This window comes from Chionomys nivalis, chromosome 3, assembly GCF_950005125.1.
Source record: "Chionomys nivalis chromosome 3, mChiNiv1.1, whole genome shotgun sequence".
Taxonomy (NCBI): Eukaryota; Metazoa; Chordata; class Mammalia; order Rodentia; family Cricetidae; genus Chionomys; species Chionomys nivalis.
In genome coordinates, this window is record NC_080088.1 from 67856313 (window position 1) to 67873122 (window position 16810).

Below are 16810 nucleotides of genomic sequence, written 5' to 3' on the forward strand. Positions count from 1 at the left end.
GGGTGGGGATGCCTGATTATCTTCAAGTCGTCCTCAGGTCGCCCACGGGACATCCCCCACCACGGGAGAGGTGGCCTGGGGAGGACCCAGCGCTCCTCCTGGGGACTCAGCCATGAAACCGCCAGGGGGAGCTGCATGCCGGGAGGGGCGGAGCTGCTTTAAATTGCAGCGCCCGGCGGTTGGGCATCTCAGAGAACTCTGCCACTTCTCGCTTCCAGACTCCGCGGCTGACCCGGACCAGAAGCCAGGAGCCTCGCCCTCCGCCGCACAGGGAGCAGGGGTCCTAGCAGTAACTTGTTCGCCGAGACCCCGCCACCTTCGCGAGCCCAGGGGCGCACCTTGCAAACTCTGCCTTCTGCACCTGCCACTGAACCCGCGCGAGCCTTGGACCGAGCCATGGCCAATGCGGGGCTGCAGCTGTTGGGCTTCATCCTGGCTTCGCTGGGATGGATTGGCTCCATCGTCAGCACTGCCCTACCCCAGTGGAAGATTTACTCCTACGCTGGGGACAACATTGTGACGGCTCAGGCCATCTACGAGGGACTGTGGATGTCCTGCGTTTCGCAAAGCACCGGACAGATACAGTGCAAAGTCTTCGACTCCTTGCTGAATCTGAACAGTGAGTGCACCCCTCACTCTCCCACCCCTCACAACCCTTTCCCATCCTTTGGCCCCAGAGCCCCCGGTTCTGTGTAGTAGCATCGTTCATCCTGGAGCTGTCCTGTAATCACCCAGGGTTACCTTCTCTTAAATTGGTCAAGGCTTCTGAGCATGTGCTCTGTCGTGAGAAAGCAAAGAGAACCCAAGCCTCAGGTCAAAGCCCTAGATTTGCCTCTAAGTCCCTGTTTGGCACCTTCTGCCCTTCTGGGTGTGATTCGGCCTCAAATTCCAATCAGCGTGGGTGGAGAATGGGAGAATGAAGGTCACAGTGGAATTTGAACTCTTGGGCCTCTTCCACACATTCTGATAGGGTTTGGGAAAGAAAACGGTACAGGTTGGATAGAGTTCAAACTTTCAAAGTTAAATAGACTATTTGGAAATATCAAATAAGGAACTTTCTGAGTCTTGTCTCATGGTGTTTCCTATGCACAGCTAAGTTTAAATCTATGTGTCTTTGGGTTTTTCCTCCTGAGAGTTCCTCAAATGTTGGCCTTCCAACCTAGGGTCTATGAAGAAGAGGCAGCATGTACAGTATAAGTTTAGACAGAGAAGGCTGGTGGCGTGTGGGGGAGTGGGTCACAAAAGAGAAGACTTCGGAATAACCTGGCCAGTATGAGAAGAGCAAAGGCACAGAAGGAGACAGCCTAGTGGGTGCCACTGACAGGAACAGATACCAACTGGGAAGAAGAATGGGTCTTTCCATGATTTCCCCTCCTCAAGGGAATCTCCATATGATGGAGGATCACTCCTCATATATGCAGTTAGAAAGGCGTGTGGAGACAGAAATATTTTGACACGTCCTGGGGAAACAGATGATAAAATGTCTTCACCTTCATGTTAAGATTTTTAAAAAAAAATGAGTGCTTTATCAGAAAACCATTAAATTCTCACCTGCATAATACCATTTGTGGTTGTTTGCTCCTCCTGGAGAAATCACACTGGTTGTGTTCTGTGAGTCTGTCCTGTCCTTTAACTCACAGGAAGAAGACCATTCTTCCCCCAACCTTTGCCAAAACAGCGTTATCCTGCAGTCCTCTGTGAACAATGGGTGAACAGGATGCTGGCATTGTCCAAATCCCATCCCACGGGGTGCAGATCTTCATCTATCCCAGCTTGACACCCTGAGTACCTATAGAATTTAGTCAGCCAGTGTAGTGTGTCTCCACATCTGCAGTCCTATATCAAAAGTAATCTGTAAGTTTGATAAGGATGCATTGCTTCTTACCCTCCTGGATACAGTCAGGCTGTTAGCAACTGAGAAATAACGAACATACTGATGGAAAGAGAAAGGCATTTAAGGACGTGATGCCAGGCACTTTCAGAACTGTACTATGGAGCAGACAGGTGGGATGTGTTCTGGACAGGTTTAGAGAGCTTCCCTTCCAATTTGTTCTTCTAATGCAAATTCTTCATTTTATCAGGTTGAACTTCTTCACATGACTGGTTAGAATAATGGTCCCATGTAGCAAATCCTCAGCTCATCCCTACCCAGAATACTATATGAAATGTTTCATTAGAATTTATTCCTTGCTTATATAATTATTATATTTCTTAAAACCAGGACAAAAGCACCGAAGAGCCTTCCATGACAAGCATTTTCAGAAACTGTCTGTTGATTGGTTTTACTGGAGAATAACTTCTATTTCCTGTTTTGGTTGAAACCATAGTTTATTCAAGATGGAGCCCCGTAGCCTCTCTCCCCAAACCAATTCCCAGAAGCGTGAGCCTTGACTCACATCTTGTCTCCCAGCTGAGCAGTGATTCACTAGGGTGCCTTTGGACCAGGCCCAGAAAACTTGTCTCTGTTTCTCCATCTGAGCTGTGCTGCTCACGCCCACCCGATGAAGAGATCTGCTTGGTGATTCACTGGCTGGTTTTGGTGTAGTTTCCTGACGCCTAGAGATGAAAGGGTTTATTCTGTGTGTGCCTCCTGAAGGTTACCTCTCACGGGATGCTTTGAGGTGAGAGGCAGGGCGATGGGGTTCCCAAAATTGTACTTTCAAGTTCTGCCAGCAGAGCCCACTCGAACTAAGACAGAGGGTGTCAGAGTTTTATAACCAGACATTTCAGGCTGCTGCTTCTATTATATCTGGTATCAGTTGTGAAAACCACATGACCTTTACACAATGTATGCAGGAAGTGTCGTATTATTACACCCCATAGAGAATCACTGTATACAGCAGAAAAAGGCCATTTTGTATGGAGTTTTGGCCAAACAGCTTGTAAATATGTAAATAATAAATTTCTTGGAGAAACAGCTCTTACACTGTGAGTTATGGTCTATAATAGCCAAGACCGTTTCTATATCTCTGCATGTGATATCTATCTAGGGAGATGACCCTGGTAGCTGAAATTTAGACCTACAAAGGAGAGGGCCAGGTGCAGTTCTAGTAGACTTTTATTTGTCTACTTCACACAATTCTCTTGGTTTGGATTTAATTCCCAACTTCGTGGGAAGCCAGTTGCCTGCTTAGCTAATTGCTTCTGCTTGCTTCACTTTAATAGGCAGCACTGTCCAGAGACAGGGCTTTCCCGGGAGGCTGCATGTTGGGAGGTATCAAAGCGGAGAAGAAGTAAGCATTTTTGTAGAAGTGCTGCTGTGAAGATCCAAGCACCAGACAAATGGGAGGTTATGCTAGACTCTCTTTAAGTCTCACCTGGCCCCGGACTTCTGTAATTTGTTTATAAGCTACCCCGGCCTGTTGGACTTGCTCTGCATGAATCCACATGTGTGTAGGTGTGCTTAATGACTATTGGCTGTCCTGAGGTTTCCCAGCACTCTCCCCATGATGTCAAGCTCAATCAGGGGAGCAAAATCACTGGCTTGGATGCCTGTGGAGCACAGGCAGAGAGGATGGCAGACACTTGGGATTCTCCAGACTTCTTTATGTTGCTAAATTGTGAACATGCAGAAAAGTCATGGGTGTGCAGAGCCGAGACTCAAAACGAAAAGACTCAAATTGAGTTCCAGCTTACACTATCCAGGGAGAGCTACTTGATCTTCCTAGACTAAGGGGGAATGCAACACTTGGAAAATAGGGCAGCGTAGGAGGAACAGAGGAATGAATCAAATGCCCACTCATCTGCTCAGCCAACCTGAGCCTGGCCCTATTTTCACTTGTAGGAATGCGGCAAAGACTCCAGCCCGTGTCAATTTTCTTTGTTACTAACTTCAGTGACTGAAGGAGAAAGAGCAAGTGGCATAGCACAGGTTTTCTAGATTGGAGTGATAATTAATTGTAATGGAAAAAGTTAGTTGAGGCAGGGAATGAGTGGAAGAGGTTGGAGGGAATAGAAAAGGGAAGTGGGAAAATTATGTTATTATATTTTAATAAAAAGATTGTGGCCATGTAAATGGTAATACAGGGCATACATTTAATAATGAGGCATTTAAAAATAGTTTTGTTTGTTTGTTTGTTTTTTTCGAGACAGGGTTTCTCTGTAGCTTTGGTGCCTATCCCGGAATTAGCTCTTGTAGGCCAGGCTGGCCTAGAACTCCCAGAGATCCGCCTGCCTCTGCCTCCCGAGTGCTGGGATTAAAGGTGTGCGCCACCACCACCCGGCTTAGGGTTGTTTTTTTTTGAGAGAGAGAGAGACGGAGAGAGAGAGACACAGAGACAGAGAGAGACAGAGAGACAGAGGAGAGAGCACAAAACTTCTCAGTATTCTCTGAGAGGAATCAAGCCCTCATCCTCCAGGACCACTTGGACCACGGATGGAACTCATGTGCTGACGTCACACTTAGCCCACCGGCTCAGGCACCTGCAAAACAGAAATTGAACAGCGAAGGCGCTTGGGAAACTTTGAACACTGGTAAAAGGAAAAGCCATAATAATCGGAAAGTCAACAGCAGTGTGCTCTGATTGTCGGCATAAGCTCACACAGTTGTGAAAGAGAAGGTGTCTGTGCTCCAGGCACACAGCGGCAGTTATTTGATCCCCGAGACTTATTGGGACTGTGTCAGGGCAGAAATACCATTAAAATCTGGCTTGCTCATGATATATAGAACATAGGGTAGGACTGGTAATAAGGGTATAGAGCATAGTATGCCCAGTGCCAAATATTTACAGGGATTCTTCTGCTTGGAGAGAGTGTCTTTAAAGTTCGGGGGGGGGGGGGGGGTAAATACCCTGCCTGTCTAAGCTTGTCTTTGCCAACTTTGATTAAAATAACTGTAGTAGAAAGGTAGTGTCTAACTCATTTCTTGTCTTATAAGTAGAGATCTTTGTAAGTATTTTTTTAATTATACTTTCTGGTTGAGAGCAGTGAGAACTCCTTAGGGGGTCTTTAAGCTGCAGATTTTCAATCTGGCTGAGTGTAATTAGAAGGCTGCCTTCCTGTTTGCCGCTGAAGAATGCTCAGAAACAATAGTGTAGCTTTTCCAGCATTTGCGAGCCAGCTTCTCCACACATAGCTTTAACTAAAATGTTATAGAGCTAGCTACAAATTACAAGGTCGAAGAAAGACACGTACGTTCTATTAGGCATAGTACAATAGTATATGGATGTATTTCTGCATGAAATATTATTCTGTAGCACTAATTCTTCACTACTAACTTCCATAATCTGCCGTCCCATTCTGGTGAGAAAGAAAGAGAAACAAGGTAACAAGAGTTCATCGAATACAGAACTTTAAAACTGTATCAAGTTAAAGGAAAAGTGCAGGTTTTTCCTCTGCATGAATTTCTAGCATTCTGTAGCCTAACTTAAGCCTGGCTGTACAAACCAAAACTTTAGCATCCCTGGAACCTCCAAGGAGGTGTCTGCTAAAAAAGTATGATTTTGAATATTTAGTTTCACATAAGTATGTGCTTTCTATATCACATTATCACCAGCTTTGAAGAGCAACGGTATCCTTATAGTCCAGGCCCACTGAGAACAGACTGAACGATGCATGTGACGGGTCAGGAGGTGTGAGCGGCAGTTCAGATAGAAGCCGTCCGAGTGCGGTCCTCTAGCAGCGGTCCACACTGACACAGTTTAAGGCTCTGACTCGAAGGAATTGCACAAGACCTTCACTGGAAAGTATTTGCCTAGTCCAGCTGAAAACTCCAGTTTAGAATGGATCTCTACGGAAAGTGGTCACAACCTTAGAACAACAGTTTCTTTGTCTGACTTGTAATCCGTCATTACAGGTGCCCGTCTTGTAAGTTTCCATGCTGTTACAGTTTTCCAGCATTGTTTGTGATATGCGAGAACACTTGTATTATTTTTATACTTTCTGCTCATGGAATTATCCAATGTCCGCATTTGGTACCAGTCTAATATTCAACAGAAGATAATTCATAACACTATGGCTTACAGGTGTAAATGGAAAATGTTTCATTGCAAAACAATATTCTTATTCCATACTGCTTTATTATGTTTTTTAAATGAAAACAGGGTCCCTCATCACTATGGTTTTGTAGTTTCAAATAATATTGACCATTGACTGCATGTCTGTGTGTTGGACACTGTTCTTTAAGAAAAGGAAGCAATGTAGGGTTGTTAGCTAGCACAGGATAGAATACCTGTCACTTCTACTTAACTTTGCAAAAGTAGTAAATAAAACAATAGCATGACGCACAGATGCCTTCCTATTAATGTAAAGATGAACCATTAGGGAATATTTGATGATGGGCAGTGGATGTACGGCATGTCCATAGGTTATACCTGGGTGCTCCTTGAGTAGAAGGCCAAATGTTTCATAAACTTGATTCTTGAGTCTGCTGTGCAGGAGGCTCCTCCCGAAGGATGTCTTGCGCCCAGTGCTCAGATCTCTGAGGCTGGTGGCCTGTGCTTTGGCTTATGCCTGGATCGAATGACTATTATATGAACTAAGTCTGGGTGGCTGCTGTGTGACAAGGACTACTTCCAGAGAGACGAAAGACACCCACAGAAGTCACCCATAGCGAATTGATCAACAAATTAGTTTTGAGGAGGTGTCTAAGACAGAGGAGGTCATATATGTCTCTTCTGAATGGATACCATAACATTAGCGTTTTTTAATTATACTGTTTCTTCACTAAGGGTAAGAGTCAGGCTACTCCGCCTTAGAATCCTCCAATGACTTTTTGTTACATTTAGGATAGGCTCTGAACTCATGACAGTGGCCTACAAAACTTTTTGTATGTGTATGATGTATATGTGCATATGTCTTCATATATATGTATATGTGATATATATTCATATATATATACATACACACATGTGTGTCCTTTTGCCAACCTTGATAAATGTCATTGCACTTGCAACCCTTCATCATTTATCAGTAGGATCACCAGTTGTCCTGATTTACTCAGGATCTGGTGCCTTCTCAGTATTCTGAACTTTTCATTTAAAATATGGAATATTGTGGGCAAACTGGCAGGGGTGGTCACCCTCTCCTCCAGGCACAGAGACCCCTGTATTGACTGCAGCACCTTCACAAAATGCTTTTCTCCTGAGCCAGAACCAAATCTGAAATCTGTGCTTTATAAGACTGTAATTATCTTGTTTTTTATTTTCCTAATACGTACCAGTTGCCCTTGTAACCACTGTTAATAAATCAGAAGGAAGTAAACACCTTAACTGGGAGTCCTCGGGACTTTCCTCTTCATATGACAACATGGTTTGTGATTCCAAGGAAAGTTTCCTACTGGTCATATGAATAGCTTCAGTTCCTAGTAAAGCCATGGGCATGGAACGTGGCTTTGATCCCATAGTTCCTTTGTCACCCTGGAACTCTGTAAGGAGTACAAGAGAGTTGTGCTTATGTGCTTAGCGCATACTTATGAGCAGATGAATATGGCATAAGAGGCAGAGAGTGTACTGTTTAGTATTTTGATGAAGGAGTAAAACTTGCTCCCAAATATCCCCGAAATTCTGTGAAAATGCAATTGATCCTATTTAGAAAGGAATTAGTGTGTTTCTGCTATTGATTGTGATAACAAGGATAGAAGTGGGTATAAGTGAAAATGCCATGGTGTTCCAGAGGTGTTGGTTTTAAATTAAAATTGGTATCCTAACTTCTCAGACTTGGTCCTAAAGAATATTAGGTAGTTTTTCCAAGATGCAAGGTTTGCTGCAATGTGACTCTCTCCACATATAACCTTCCATTTCACATATTAAGGCTGTATGTTAGACAATGATATTCAGTTGAAAAAGGAAATAAAATTGTAATTTAAAAATCTTCTAACCAGTGTAACCACACACAAATACACACACACACACACACACACACAAAGAGAGAGGGAGAGAGAGAGAGAGAGAGAGAGAGAGAGAGAGAGAGAGAGAGAGAGAGAGAGAGGAGATCCTATATTTTTATACCATAATGCTGCCTTTTTCTTTAGGAAACACTCTGGCTCAGTCTCTCAAACCTGATTCTGTCTTTGGTGATAACACAACACAGCAAAGAAAAGAATGGGGACTTTAGATAATTGGTGGAAACCTGAGAAATATAAGTTGAGGTTATTCTCTTTGACATTATAACACGAGATTTTGTAGCTGTATAAACCAGTGGTGTCATTTCCTATGAATTTACTGCTCTGTTCCAAGTTACCTTCTTAAGTATTGCCTTGGCACTAATGTTCTAAAAGGTTATACCCTTCCCCACTCTCAACTTCTGATAACTAGGGATAAAATGCTATCTAGCCATGACCATCTCATTTATCATCCAGATTCACTTGGGTTTTTTTTTATTGTTGTTGTTTTGTTTTTTGTTTGTTTTTTGTTTTTTGTCTGAAAACCTAAAACAAGTGACTAGTACTAAATATGTATTTTAAGCCATTTAGGTATGAATGGTGACCATTAAGGATAAAATATATAAATGTTAGTTCAGAATCTAAGTACCCAGGTAGTAATGATTACATATTCAGTTGAGTGAGACCAATTCAATTGAGTCATTAGGTTTTGTTGTTGTTGTTGTTGTTGTTTTCCTCCAGTTGATTCTGAGTTGAATAACTGAAGTCCTCGCTACCTCCAGACTCTGTTCATCTGCCTAGTGACAGTTCTGGTGGCTACCGCAGAAATATCACTACAGCTTCGTGTCCTTCGGACTCCTTGTTCACTTCTCTCCCTCCCAAAGAACATGGGGATAGATTTCATCTCCCGCCGCTTTTTTGCTGCCCTAGGCAGGATTTTTTCATGTCCGAAATGTTTCCTCTCAGGTACTTTGCAGGCGACCCGTGCCTTGATGGTAATCGGCATCCTGCTGGGGCTGATCGCCATCTTCGTGTCCACCGTGGGCATGAAGTGCATGAAGTGTCTCGAGGACGACGAGGTGCAGAAGATGTGGATGGCTGTCATTGGCGGCGGGATCTTCCTCGTTTCAGGTAAAGGCGGCCCCTCCTTCTCTCTTACCTAGTTTTTGCAGGAGTGGTTTGAAATCTAGTTTCTGGGGTTTAGTTTCTTAGTTTATGTCAGATTCCTTGTACTTGGAAAGTTGTAATGTATCTTACCATTTGTAAAATACAGATAATTTCGGGGCCTTACAGCCAGACTGTTGGCTTTCATGTCCTCAGGAAGAATCACAAGAGAACTTGACTTGTGGGCACTTCATCACATACAACCGTGAAGGACTCGGGTGCCCACTTGTTTCTTAGGCGCCATCTCTTTAGATTCAGAAAGATGTTTAATACTTAGCAAAAGAGTCCGGACCCATTTTTTTTGTGATTCGGAATGTGCTATTTGGTAGCTATAATTGTGGAACACGGCGGTGCATGTGATCTCAGCAGGAGAGTGACGTGTGCAGAGGAGTGTGAAGTTCAAGGCCAGCCTCAGCTGCATAAGACCTTGTCTCAAACACACACGCACACTGACACACACACACACCACATTATAAAGAACTTCAGAAAATGTTAATAATGTGTTTCAGTATATCTAAATATCTAGGTTCAGAACATAGGGAAGACTGAGAAAATATGGATAATGTGCTAATGATACTAGAGTGGGAAAGATGGGATTGGAGATAGTAGAGAAAGATAAAGGTAACCTTGCAGATGAGCAGAGCTGATTCTACAGTAAACACAAGGTACCCATGGATCAGAGAGAAGACAGGCCAAGTGGGATGCAACAGGTGGAATATTGACAAGGTAGGGTGTAGGCTTAGCTGAACCAAGGAAGAAAACTACAGAAACAGGTATGAAAACTGATGACAAAATAGGTTATGTGTCACACGGAAAACGAGCAACATTTTCTGCTTTATTCAAATCTTGACTGACAGGTTATATGTTTGAGGAACAGAGAAATGTAAATGACGAACACCATTTCAGAACTTTTTAAGGATATTTTAAATATGGTAGATATTATATTACAGATATGCTATTGGTTAATTTCATAGTAGACAGTATATAATACATATGAAGCAATAGCTTACTGTATAGATCCCATATATTGCATGTATGTAATCATCAATTATATAGGTGATATAACTACTAAAAATGAGACTTAGATATTATCTCTTTATTTCTCTTGTTGGCGGAAGACCAGCCAGCATAGTTTGTGGATTTATCCAGTAAAGAAGGCCAAGTGTAACCTCCCTAACGATGTGATTAAAGTGACCAGATGCCCAGCATATTCTATCACACCTATCCCCATGATTCCCATACATACATACCACAGACACGCATGATTCCCAGAGCAATCTAGAGTGGCCTCAGAAGTCCAGGTGGCTAGTTCAAAAGCATGTGTCTGAGCAGTTTGCATACACAGACAGAATGATCTTATGTGCCATCAAATACTATAAAAAGAAGCTACCTATTTTCTTTTAAAATTAGTATTAGATTTAACAGTTTTATGTGCACTTATTATATGAAACATGGTACTTTGAAGTGCATATATGTTCTACATTGAATAAATTAAGCTGTCTGTATGTTTTGCCTCAGATGTTATTTCTTTGGGAATGGCACTTTTCAACCACTGTAACATTTTCTTCCTCCTCCTCCTCCTCCTCCTCCTCCTCCTCCTCCTCCTCCTCCTCCTCCTCCTCCTCCCCCTCCTCTTCTTCTCCACCTCCTCCTTCTCATTTTTCTTCTCCTTCCTTTTCCTCCCTCTCCCCCTTCCCTTTTTTCTTCTCCTTCTCCTCCCTCTCCTTCTTCTCCTCCTTCTCTTTCCTGTTTGTTTGTTTTCAAGACAGGGTTTCTCTGTCATGCAATCCTGCCTGTCCTAGAACTAATTCTGTACCCCAGGCTGGTTTGAACTCACGAAGAGCCACCTGTCTCTGCCTCCCTGGTGCACTACCTGGTTACCCTCTAGCATTTTTAAGAACCCTGTAGTTCCTCTAGCGTAATAGAAATCTCTCAAGCTTTTTCTTATTTTCTACTTGAAAGTTTGTATCTTTTGACAAATATCTCTTTAGATGAAAATAAACTTTGCAAGTTAGACATCATATAATCACTTAAATGAGTGACATTGCCCAATCACTTCCTTCCATTATTGATTACAAAATGTCATGAACAATTAAATTCAGTTATATAAAGCAATCAAGGGTGTCACCTCACCAGATGATTCCAATATTAGCTATTGCCTTAAACCTGGGGTAGGAAGAGTCTGGATGCTCTAGCCCGTTCTGAAAAAGGTTCTACTTCCTGTGAGAGCTAGCTCAGGGTTTGCTGCTGGATCAAAACCTAAAAATGGATTTTGGATTTGTCAAGAAGAATGCAGGATGATTTTCATCTTACCTTCCTGTAAGCAGTTCTCTGCTAATAGTAACGAACATTGTCGTTCAAAAGTAGTTTCATACACTGAACTGCAGGAATGAAGAACCTTTGTCAGGGGTTTTGAAGAAGATGAACCAGTCAAGTTGTTCCTAAAGAACAGTTTTTGTGCCCATGGTCTTGAACTATACATAAATAAGACGTCATAAGTAGCATAATCTAGGTCCAACTTCAATCTAATTTCTTTGTAATTCTTTGCAGAACAGTTGGAATAAATCATATCTAAGTCAAATTGATTTCCATAACAATAAAATAAAATGTCAGCACTCTCGATGAGATTCAATTCTGGTAGAATAGAATTAGGTTTAATAGTCTGTGTTTTTGTGCTCAATGTCCCGTAGTGATTAATGACTTTGGTTTAAATTTCCGTAGGTCTGGCAACTTTAGTGGCCACAGCATGGTATGGAAACAGAATTGTTCAGGAGTTCTATGACCCCATGACCCCCGTCAATGCCAGGTAAGGCTAGTCATGTGTAAAAAAGTTCATTCTCTGAAAATCAGCCTTTTTTGTCTTCAGCAGACTCCCACCGGTGCCTTAGTTTCTAAGACTTGCTTTCAAGAATTGTGGGGAAATTTATGTCAAACTTACAAACAATTTGAAAGACCTGTGAGCCGTGTTCAAATGAATTGAATAATGGCTTGAACAGCCAGGACTAATGACAAAACGCACTTCAAAGAAGAAATGTTCTAAGCTGGATTCTAGCCAACAATATATCACATGTTTTTTCTTCCCCAAATTATGAACAAAAATGGCAATGTGTTGGACATGTTCTTCTTGAAGCCTATTATGTTTCTGATATCTACGATCACTTGGAACTAATATGCAGGTTCATGACTTATTGACAAAATAGAACCATCATAGTGGTTAACAAATAATGCTTCATTCCGGATAGTTTCCACATGAAACCGTGTTGTATTTTTCCAGTATGTTCCGATGCTACTTTAAAATTGCGTGTTCCGTTGCTACTATAAAGTTGACTTTACAAGGGTCACCTTTCTTAATAGTTCGAGTTTTTCAAGTTCAGGCCCTGAGTCTTGGCTCTCGGGTAACAATGCTCTTTGATCGGGGACAAGGCTTATTGTCTCACTGTCTTGCCATCCATAAAGCTTAATAACTACATTCAAAGCTAGAATGTCAAGATGTAATTACTGTTTGTGAGAGCTAGGGCGAGCAAATGAAAAATCCCAGGGTTTGCAGAGATAAATGTGTGTCTTTACATACTGTCACCCACAGGCAGAGGAACATAGGCTGGGCTACAGCAGCTCTTGCAGCCTAGCCCATCCTGTAAGATTTATGATGTAGGAACAGAAACTGCTGGAGGTCAATGGGCCACCTTTTCAGCAAAGTAGTAATATTAGGAGTGCACAAGAAAGCATTTTATAAATTGCTGGGCTCTGTCCACTCGTTATCCTATGACGGCACACTACCCTGAACACCCTCCAGGGAAGCAAGGAAAACAATCAGCTTCGAGGGGAGAAACCATGGGCAACATGTAAAACTGCCATTCCAGAACTGCACAGTGGGGCTTGCATCAACCTTACATCCAGGCCTTTTCTCTGTGTGATGTCCACAGTTAGCCACAGGCTCCTCATCCCAGGAATATGGACTAACGTGTCCGCCCGGCCTTGTTCAATCTGGAATCAGCCATGGGATATTCAGATGTCTTTCTTTCAAAACATACGTTTTATGTTTTATTTTAACTAGGTGTTCAGATCGCTAAGCACTTGTGATACAGAAATGATTACTATTTGAGAATAGTTCACTTTGTAAGCCATAACATAGGACTGTGGCCCAGTCTTCACTTCTCAAGTGTCTAAACATCCTTTCAAAGCCTCTTTTTCTTGGAAAAGTCTTTGGAAATTTTTGTGTGATTAAACTGGTATATTGCATGGCGTATTATTGATGTTCTGTTGCAAATTATTGATAATTACAGTGTAAACACTATTTCATAGATATGCTCGCAAACAACAGCTCCTGGGGGATCATGGGAGTATATATATATATATATATCATGTATATATATATATATGAATATTCATATAGTCACTTGCTATTGATTTTCTTCTCTTGCAATGGTACTCACAGCAACATGATGCTGTCTTTTCTTTCAGGTATGAATTTGGCCAGGCCCTCTTCACTGGCTGGGCTGCTGCCTCCCTTTGCCTCCTGGGAGGTGCCCTACTTTCATGCTCCTGTCCCCGGAAAACAACCTCTTACCCAACACCACGACCTTATCCCAAGCCAACACCTTCTAGTGGGAAAGACTACGTGTGACAGAGGCAAAGGGAAGAGATCCTGTCGGAACAAATACAAAATGGACATTGAAACTAATATTGACATTGAGGCCCTAAACTGTTAACTATGGTTATGTGAACTGTGGCATAAGAAAAGGAAGCATATTTTTACATCCCAGTGGCTATGAGGGGCTTGGCTGTGCCTTACCATCTTTCCTGAGTCCAGGAAGGAAGCCTTTTGCATTTGAACTGCTGCTTCCCACTGAGTGATCCTACTCAAATGGGGAAGGGTGCTCCTTTAGTGTGTATAAATATGTATATATACATATTTTCTATTAAAAATAGACAGTTAAGAACCTCTTATTTTCCTTATACCAGTACCAGCATACTGAAAATGACTCTAGAGTATATACAATTTCATATTGACTAAATAAGCCTACTGATGCATTTTTCTTGTTCTCTGTGAACATATGTGATCAGTCAAATATCTCCCCTTTGATCAGCAGTTAGTATCTTTGCATAAGACCAAACTTCTTGTCGAATCTGACTTCCTTTTCCATGTTCCCATGTGTATTCTTTGCAACAACATATTTAATTTTTTTAAGCTCTAACAATGATTGCTTTTTCTGCCTAGTACTTGGAGGTTTGTTTCTAGCTCCCAAATCTAGTAGCGAATTTCACAGCCCACACTTGAAGCTTAAAATACGTACGAATCACTTAACGCTTCCATGTCTGGGCTGTGGGAGCAGATCTGGACAGATGCTGTTTTTCTGCTGATCTTCCTTCACTGGCCTTGTACTTTGGTCTGGAGCCGTCTTGTTTGCTTTGAAAATATTTGTTTCACTGAGTGGCCGTACTGCGAACTCTGCTGTTGAAACAGTTTTATTGATTGCGTTTTCAGGTACTTATTCTCCCTTCCAGATCCTGCAAACTCTGTTCTTCTTCTTCTGCCCTCCTTGGCTATCTTGGTTTCTCACATATAATTATCGTGTGGTTTAGCTCGTCTCTGAGAGGTGTGGTCTGTTTATCTGCGCAAAGTGCTAGACTTGCAAGAGCGATAATATGGTGACAGATATGCTCTCCTCTCCGTAACTGTGAGCAATTTACTGTCTTTGTACCTCTTTTCCCATCTGCCAAATTGGGATAATTACACTTAACCAGCTGGTAGAGGTAATGCGAGTATTAATTAGCTGATATGACTCTCATTCTTTGAACATGAAATATGCCTAAGTAGTGTTTTTCCTTGCTCAATTAGCAGTTTCGAAGTCACCGAGGAAAATCTACACACACGCCGTCACACTGCTCTGTATCTTTTTTTTTTTTTTGTCATGAGTCTACTTCCTCCCCTTCTGCTGTGCCTGGTCTCTTAGTGCTGTTTCACTTTGGCAAGCGCTCTTACTCTTCTAATCTGTAGGAAAGGCCGGTCAGCAGAGCAGGATGGCGTAATAGAAAGGGTGTTGACAATGACATTTGGAGACCTGGATTTGAGTCTCGGTGCTATCACTTAATGACTGACTCGGGCAAAGGCCCTTGGCTGCCCTAAATGTATTGCTACATCTGTACAACGGGTTCATTGACTCCTGCTGTGCCAGTGGCACAAGATTCGCGAGGGGACACATGCAAACACGGTTTTATCAGGAGAAACATGTGGCTCTGTATTTGCTAAGGAATTTAGGTTCACTGGTTTCATGGTTATTCTTCAAACAACTGGAAAGAGAAAATTGTTAATTGGGTTTCTTTCCTTCACAAGTCTCTCAAATGATGAGCTACTAAACTTCACTGAGTTAAACTGACCTTAAGCCTCTAAAACTCTTTGTGGTTTGAAACAGTGTCTGGGTCTGTGGCCCAAGCTGGCCAAGAACTCTGTGTCACCCAAAGATCCTTGGGCATCTGCTTCCCAGCTGTTGAAATGACAGCTGCGAGCCCCATCCCCCATTACATCTTTGTTCCGTCAGTCTGTGACTAAGCCAATGAAATGAAGGAACCTGGCAGTGTGGACACCAAAGAGGGATGAGATCCTCTTGGTGAAGCGAGCCTTGCAAAGTTGGATGGAAGCTAGCAGTTCTGGGAGAGAGTAAGAACACTTCGTGGTAAAACCAGGCAGAGGAAGCTGTACAAAGGATGGAGTCATGTAGACTTGAATTATTTTAAGTTTTATCATATTTCCATGTGTAAAAGAAATCATACAAAGATCTTTTAACAGAATTAAGATTCCTAATGATGGGTAATGTAAATGCATACAAATAACACTTGCCAAACCACACAGAGTTCTATATTCCAAAATAATCCCATAGAAGTTTGATGTCAGAACTTACCCAGTTTGGATATTTTTATACCCTGCTACCAAACCTGGAAAGAGACCAATTGATATTTGGGGATTGCAGTGGGAATTTGTACAAAGCATTACTCTTTTTCAATAAATTGTTGTTTTTTTAATGAAAACTCAAAGTTTCCTAACTTGTTCTCTAATCACCTATTTCAAAACTGTGACTGTGTGCAAGATGGGGATGCATGAGACAGAATGCAACTCACTATGTGTTTCTGGAAAAGAGTCGTGGTCCTAGGGAAATTGGGGATCTCTCTTTGGGGTCTTAGTCTCACTAGTAAACTAATTTAGAAACAGACTTAAAAGGAAGCTCAAGGACATTTTGTTTGTTTCTTAGCTTGCTTGCTTTTTTATTTGAAAGAAGAACAATTAACCAGACAAGTTACAAATCTTGACAGTTGCCAGGAAGAGAGAGTTAGAAAGGGTGAAAGCCCAGCCTTTAAAGGCCATCAGACAGGGTCAGTTTACCATGGAGGTCAGCAAGCAGCCACATGGCAGAGAAGCAGCCTCATTGCAGAAAAGGATGGGGGCTTCAGAGAAAGGTGACAAGTCCCAGAGTATCCTAGAATGACTCAGAAAAGTGGTCAGACCACTTCAGTGTTCTATGATGCAGACTTTGTAAACTACTGCATAGGGGAGGAGTGATGGAGAGGGCTAAGTACTTGAGTTCATTGAAGGGATAATTATTCCTCCCATCTCCATTGCATGCCTTTAGCTGAATCATCTTTCCTGAGGGGTGGTCTCTTGGCATGGTAACTGCTAGGCCCATTTAGATTAACTCTGAAGGGAGGAAGCTATAGTGTGTATTGTTCTAATCTTTGGAACAGATCAGAATGACATGTCTCCTCCCAGGGCCAGAGACAGATTCCAGTCTTTTGACCAGAAAGAAATAACTTTTCTTTAATTGGCCTCAACAA

General features: G+C 42.2%; 1 protein-coding gene across 1 annotated transcript; it reads left to right on the forward strand.

Annotated features, from left to right (window-relative positions):
• Positions 1 to 210: 210 nt before the first annotated feature.
• Positions 211 to 15966, forward strand: Cldn1 (claudin 1). Its single transcript, XM_057764579.1, has 4 exons — positions 211 to 619; positions 8786 to 8950; positions 11705 to 11789; positions 13445 to 15966. Exons 1-4 carry the CDS (start codon positions 397 to 399, stop codon positions 13605 to 13607), a joined length of 636 nt encoding a protein of 211 aa, XP_057620562.1. The 5' UTR covers positions 211 to 396; the 3' UTR covers positions 13608 to 15966.
• The last annotated feature ends 844 nt before the right edge of the window (positions 15967 to 16810 follow it).